The sequence below is a fragment of the Zingiber officinale genome, chromosome 4A, assembly GCF_018446385.1.
Source record: "Zingiber officinale cultivar Zhangliang chromosome 4A, Zo_v1.1, whole genome shotgun sequence".
NCBI classification, from domain to species: domain Eukaryota; kingdom Viridiplantae; phylum Streptophyta; class Magnoliopsida; order Zingiberales; family Zingiberaceae; genus Zingiber; species Zingiber officinale.
This window is the reverse complement of record NC_055992.1, coordinates 21,836,306-21,843,398: the sequence shown is the minus strand read 5'-3', so window position 1 is coordinate 21,843,398 and position 7,093 is coordinate 21,836,306. Positions and strand designations below refer to the sequence as shown.

Below are 7,093 nucleotides of genomic sequence, written 5' to 3'. Positions count from 1 at the left end.
ATTGCCATGTGTTGGTAGCAGGCAACAAAATCGATCGGAGCAACAGCAAACAAGAGCAAAAAGAAGAGGCAGCGATTTTACCAAGGGTTTTATCACACATTTAGAATAACTTGCTCTGATACCATTGTTGATAATTCTAAATGCATGAATTAAAACGAATTAATATGGTAAAGACTTACAGGGATCTCCCGCATATCTGCAATCGACGATGGCAAGACTAACTGTCGGAAGAACAATCACAGGATCGGAAAGCTCTCCACAATTCCACGAACCAAATCCCACCGCCTCAGATGTTCTCCTTCTCTCTTTCTTATCTCTCCTTACGTTGCCGAATGATCCTTGGACGCACCCCTTATAAAGGGAAATAACCCAGGAGTATAATAAATTTTTCCATTAAGAGTAGTGGAGAACGTGGGCATGTTCCCACGTTCCCACTTTCCCCATTTCCTATAAAAGAAGCCCTAGTTGAGTAAATTGGGCAGAATACTTGGTAAATCAAGGATGTCGAGTAGAAGTCCTAGGGGTCGAGGATACTGGACAGGAAGGTCTGGGGTTGAGGACACCAGGCATAAGTCTAGATGGGTCGAGGATCAGACGTCTAGCAGAAAGCCCTGAAGGTTAAGATCGGTTGCTCAGCAAAAATCTAAATAAGTCTGGAGAACCGAATATTTGACAAACAGATAATCTCTTTTGAGAGAAGTGGGTGATGACACATTCTCTGAAAGGGAACAGTAGGCGTTAATTTGATCTAGGATTTCACTGAGTCCAAAAATTGTCAAACTATTTCATGCTTAATATTATATACTTGTTGTGCTAATTCTGTGATATAGGTATAAGTTTTCTGGACCAAGGTGATCTAGGCCCCTGAAAGGGATCCAAACGCCTGGGACGAGATAAAGCCTCAAGTAATGAAGTTTCATCCAATCAACGCCACGTCAGCGCTTGAGGCACCTAAAAGGGATCTAATGCCTGGATGTGGATAAGTCGCGATGTAAGCGAATCAGATAAGCTTCGATTGAGGTGTCCAGAAGGGATCCAAGTGCCTGGAAAAGTTTATAAAAGAAGAGTTCGACCAACACTTAAAGAACACTATTCTCTACAATATTCATACTAATGTGCTTCTTCAAAGCCTTTGTTATGACACTGAAACACTGCTCCGACAACCAATGCTCAAGGTACTGTAGGGGATCGGTGGTCGTCTATAAGGGGGATTGGATAGTTAGGTCACCCCCAATATACTTTCTTCTCTACAAGGTGTTAGTGCGTAACGGAATATACTAAACAAAAACAATAAGAACAAGCAAGAAAGCACAAACGCTAACACAAATCCTTTACGTGGTTCGAAGATTGCTTGCTCCTACTCCACGGCATGTCCTTGAGGTGGATGAACCCTTGATCCTTCGGTGGAGCAATCCCAGGCAATCTCCGGCTAGTTCTTACTCCTTCTCGGTGGAGTACAACCTCTCACAAAGCTCTCTTCCTCTTACAAGATGAAGACTTAGATTAGGAGGAAGAGAATGACTTGGAAGCTTTGGACAATTGCTAAGGAGTTATTCAACAAGCATGAGTAGTCTCCTTCAAGGCCCAAAGCTTCCTATAAATAAGAGGAGAGAGTTGATCATCATATCAACTCATCTCGGCACCAGTTGACTGGCAAAACCATCAGTCGACTGGTGCTATCGTTGGAGGTAGCCAACGACTACTTTGCAACACAACGATCTACCAACGATCATTTACCAGTCGACTGCTAAAACTAGCAGTCGACTGGTAGCTATTTGCTGAGCGAACAGAATATTTCTGTTCGCAGCCAGTCGACTGCTAAAACTAGCAGTCGACTGCTAAAACTAGCAGTTGACTGCTAAGACTGCACATACACACTTATCCTCTTCGGAATCGCCCTTGAAATCCTCTTCCTCGGCCTTCATCCCTCAGATGCACTCGAGCCCACGGCTCCTCTCCGTGTTATCCTTCACGTTGTCTTGAAGTCCACTTCCCTCGGCTCCACTCCGTTGCTCCTCGTCTAGCGGTCCCTCGGATGCCTTCCACACCATCCTTCACCAACTCAAGGATCCGAGCCCTAGGATGAGTTTCCCAAGCTTAGCTGCACCAAGCTCCTCATGTGTGTTTCACCAAGTCCTGTAAGACTCAAACACATATATCAAACACATATGAAAGTCTAACTTAAACTCTTTGACACACACATCAAAACCATGATTGTACTGATCAAACTTGGGTCAATTGCACCAATAGGTACTATACCTAATATGTTGTCGGTATAAATTTCAATTGGGTCATTTCTTTAGTACTTAATATTTGTAATTCTACGAATTTTTAGTAAATTGCCTAATGAAAGCACTCCACGAATATGACCCTTGGACTAGCAATCATCGGGCTATGAACCAAACAAAAAAACTTGTTAGTGTTGTGTTTCCGATTTCTGTTGTATACTCTCGAGTTTTTTTTTTGAAAAAGTGAAAAGCGGCTTGCGCTATTAACCCTCTTGGCGCTCATCTTTGATCCTACAAGACTTTTTTTAATGGATAGTGAAATCGAGAATGTTGATCATCAGAATAAATCTATATATGTACTCATCTGATTTATCTTGATAGTCGACAAAAATTATATAATACTAACTAATTATTCTAAAATTAGTGGGGTCGACATGGCACCAATTATAAAAATAATAACAACTGCTTTTATAGTTTTGGTTTAGTCTGTTCCTTTAAAAAAAACATAGAAAAACTTTTTCAAAACTGAATTTCATCAATTAAAACCCCTTCCAAGTCCCACGCGTTATTGCTCAACCGAAACACACAGACAGCCAGGCATTTGCTCAAAAAAGCGGGGAAACCATCTTCTTCTCGCCTTTTTACGGCTTCATTTTCCCTAACCCTCTTCTTCCTCCTCCATGGCCTCCAAGGTAGTCCTGTCTGTCGCCGTGCTCTTTGACGTTACTGCATTCGCCCTCGCCATCGCCGCCGAGCAACGACGGAGCACGGTATGTATTTCGGCGGTCCATCCTACGATCTCAATCCCCAAATCTGACTCCGCATTCTGGCTCCTGATCACCGATCTCCATAATGCAGGCCACGGTGGTCCCTGACGACGAGAAGGAGTACACCTACTGCGCCTACGACTCCGACATCGCGACTGGGCTTGGCGTCGGCGCCTTCCTCCTTTTGATGGCCAGCCAGATCCTCATCGTGTCCGTCACCAGGTGCTACTTCTGCGGTCCCACGCTCAGATGGGGGAAATCTCGCTCTTGCGCTGTCTCCCTCTTTTTGTCCTCTTGGTAATTCCACGCTTCCCTAATTCGCCCCCTTTTGTTTTGATTTGATTTACGATGCGGCGATCAAAATTTGATCCTCCCTCTTTCTCCCTCTTTCTCTATAACGAAGGTTGACTTTTCTGGTGGCGGAGATATGCTTGCTCACCGGATCGGTGAGGAACGCCTACCACACGGCTTTCCGGGGTCTCTTCTTTATGAACGACCCATCCTGCGAGGTGTTGCGGAAGGGTGTTTTCGCCTCCGGCGCCGCCTTCGCTTTCCTCACCACGATCCTCGCCGTGTTCTACTACATTTTGTACGACGGATCCCGCTACGGCTACGCCGACGAGGAGGCGATCGGCTGAACTCCTCTTTGAGCTTCAGATTTCCTACACCCATTGCTTTCTTCATTTTTTTTATTAAAACTTTTTTTCTTTTCAAAAGGCTATGCACATAAAGATCGATGTTTGCATTTGTAAGATAGCTGCCTATGATTAAAATGTTGCCTTTTGTTTTGATGATGCCACTTTTCCTATAGAAATCTTTTATAAATTTCCCTTCCTTTTTTTTTTTGAAAAAACATAAGCTTTCTCACGTTTAAAACAAAGTCCTTATGCCCCAAGGTTCATTGTACATTTCCACATAAATTGTGTACATGGTCAACAAAATTGGACATCCGTCTCTAAATCATCCCATTGACTTGTGATTTTGGTCGCACTTACTTTGAATGCTTAAAGCAAGTCTCTGTTTGTGCAAATCCATTGCACAAACTGAATTCAAGGATCAAGCTATAGGAGATGCATTCTCTCCCTCTCATACGACAAGAACACATCTTCATTTTCAAATTTTTGCACACTAAAGCTAAGCTATTTTCCAAGACATTTTCTTGAATAGTTATCAGATGCCTTCACTTGAAGCATTGAACAACTGAATGTAAATGCACGACGACCATCTGCAATGCGCCAGAGGGTTGATGAGGAGAACGTCTCTTGATGGCGTTGCTTTTGCAGATATCAATATGTCTCTTATCAAGAGAGTTGATGTGGATATGCGAAGCAAAACAACAGCTTGTTATGCTTATTTTTTCTTTTAATCTGAATATTCACTTTTTACGATCCGATAAATTCAAAAAGCGAACAATTCAATCCGATAAAATTTTTTTCCGACCATCGACTCATCGAGATAAATCAGAAAGCATAGATGATTAATTCTAAAGATGATCGATTCGACCTCATAAAAATCTTTATTGATCATCGAAGTAAATCGAAAAGTAAAGACACAGTCAATAATTCAACATTATCAATTTTTTAAACTCTGTAATGTATTCATGAAATTGTTACTATAGCACTATGCTATGGGTAGCGCCTGACACAGCTGAGATAATAAATAGATGAAGATTTGTCACTTGAAGTTGAGAGATTGAATCTCATAATTGACAGGACGTAAATTCTTGTACCCTGTATAACTCATCGCCATATGCACTTGCCTCCTCAGTCACCATGATTTATCTCTTCTATATTAATCATGGTGCGGATTGACGGAGACGTTAGAAGCGAACTTTTAACCTTTTGCTACTATAATATGGATATCATAGATAACCAAATTAGTTATCACATGATATATTTGTATAATTGAGTAAGGATGGAAAGAATTATCTTTGGCTAATTTTAATTTCTTAATTTACTCTCTCTTAATATGGTGGAGTACCTGTCAGCGAGGAATTTTTTCCTTTCAAAACTACACTATGGGTAAGCAGAGACGGGCAAATGTAGATCACGGCATATCACGGAGGAAGCTAGTTAGTCCAGTGTATGTACTCTTTGTCCATATCTGATCAGAATGACCTTAGATGGCATAACTCAACTAAACGAAAACTCAAACCTGCTTCCTCTCCCAAAGAACTCCTCCTAATCAAGCCAACCCAACCAGCTTCTCACTGACCTCCCACACCTTCTTTGCCTTCTCAGGATCACTGGCTTCCTCCGACAACTGGTTCTCGAACGACGCCGAGTAGTTGTTCCAGCTCCAGTACACCCCCGACTTAGTCAAGCTCGGATCACTCACCACCTACATGATCAAGCATAATTAGAGACCCCGATGAGTGAGCTAACTAGTGGCATTTTAATCCCCAATTAGTTGATGGATCAGTTAACTCTGATACCTGCGCAAGTCTTTTGCCTGCTTCCTCTTCGGAAACGAAGCCTTTAGTGATGTACTTTTGGAAGGGCGGGAACAGAAGGCGGAAGAGAGGGATGTGCTCTCGGAAGAGACCGGTGGTGGCGATGCAACCGGGGTAGAGGGAGGCGAAGGTGATGCCGGTTTCCTCGTGGAACCGCCGGTGGAACTCCTGCATTGTTAGCATGTTGCACACCTTGCTGTCCTTGTAGGCCTTGGCGCCGTCGAACTCCCCGCCGTCGATCATGGTGGACCCGCTGAGCTCGTTGAGTCCACCGACGAGGCCCCGGAGGTCACCAAGGTTGGCCTTCGGTGGTATGTTTCCGGCCAAGGTGTTTGTGTTGCCTAATTGAGACGATTTGAGTACAAATTTGCTTTCATAAAATGAGGTAAAGCAATCAGGGACTTACCGGTGATGGAGCCGACGATGATGAGGCGGCGCAAGGGGTAGTCGGAAACATTCAAGTCTTCGACGAGCAGGCGCGCGAGAAGGAAGTGTCCAAGGTGGTTCACCCCCACGCTCATCTCGAACCCATCGGCCGTGTAGGTCGGCTCCTTCGCCGTGGGGAAGTAGACCGCCGCGTTGCAGACCAACACGTCCAGCGGCCGCCCCGACTGCCGGAACGCCGCCACGAACTGGCGCACGCTGTCCAGCGACGCCAGATCGAGGTGCATCACCTGGTAGTTCTCCCGTGCCATGCCTGCCGCCTTCGCCGCCCGCTCCGCCTTCAGAAAGTCGCGGCACGCCATGATGACGTTCCACTTCCCCGTCTCCGCCAGCGTTTTCGCCGTCGCCAGGCCAAGCCCCGACGAGGCGCCCGTCACGATGACGTTCCCCTTGCGAAGCGTCTTCTTGTCGTCTGGGGAGGCGCGGTTGACAGCGGGGGTGGTGGCCGCCGTTTGAGCTCGGATTCCAACAGAAAGATTCAGTCTCTGCCAAAAAAAAATCCAATCTTTTCTCATATAATGAAAAAAAAACTAAAATTCACTTTCTAAATAGATGGACATGACGAATCTATAGGCAATTTTTTTTGTTTAAATTTATAAAATGTAGAACCTTGTTGCTAATAAAAACTGAAGAACCAAACTCCGACTTGGAGTTTTCAGAAAGAGACACCCCCAAGAAAGCCGATTCCTTGAGTGCTCCATTAGCCTTCCCCTGCATTCCCCTGTTTTAGAAGCCAATCCATGGAGAAGAAAAACGGCACAAGAAATGAATCAGCAGGATGACCTCTTTGAGAGCTGAGAGAGCCGAAGGAAGAAGGGAAGCCTGAAGCGCCATCGAAGGGGCAATCGTTGGATACAGAAGAGTGTTTTCTTGGTTTACAACGAAGGGTGAAGAAGGGTGTGGAGGATAAGGGGATAGAAGTGTGGTCCCGGAGAAGCCACAGTGGCGAGAGTTGAGCCAATGAGGAGTCGGTAGTTAGATTGCAATTTGGTGTTGAGCTTGGATTTTGTTGGTTATGCGACGGGACTTGAAGGAATCCAGCGCGGCTGTCGGTAATGATTGCATAGAGGCCACGTGACGGTGTGTCCTTGCAAGTGGCAAGGAAATAACATTTATAAAAAAAAAAAAAATCCAAAACAATGCATATATTTTCATGTTTAAGATACTTTGTAGCATTTTATCCCTCACAAAGTTGTCGTAAC

The 7,093-nt window shown here is 44.5% G+C and overlaps 2 protein-coding genes across 2 annotated transcripts; one reads left to right on the top strand and one right to left on the bottom strand.

Annotated features, from left to right (window-relative positions):
• The first annotated feature begins 2,791 nt into the window (after nt 1–2,791).
• Nucleotides 2,792–3,815, top strand: LOC121973200. Its single transcript, XM_042524769.1, has 3 exons — nt 2,792–2,998; nt 3,087–3,292; nt 3,399–3,815. The coding sequence occupies exons 1-3, from the start codon at nt 2,909–2,911 to the stop codon at nt 3,631–3,633; spliced, it is 531 nt and encodes a 176-aa protein (XP_042380703.1). The 5' UTR covers nt 2,792–2,908; the 3' UTR covers nt 3,634–3,815.
• Nucleotides 3,816–5,025: 1,210 nt separating this feature from the next.
• LOC121969686 (protochlorophyllide reductase-like) lies at nt 5,026–6,835 on the bottom strand. Its single transcript, XM_042519910.1, has 5 exons — nt 6,675–6,835; nt 6,501–6,602; nt 5,854–6,376; nt 5,430–5,788; nt 5,026–5,335 (listed from the first exon to the last, which is right to left on the bottom strand). The coding sequence occupies exons 1-5, from the start codon at nt 6,723–6,725 to the stop codon at nt 5,180–5,182; spliced, it is 1,191 nt and encodes a 396-aa protein (XP_042375844.1). The 5' UTR covers nt 6,726–6,835; the 3' UTR covers nt 5,026–5,179.
• Between the last annotated feature and the right edge of the window lie 258 nt (nt 6,836–7,093).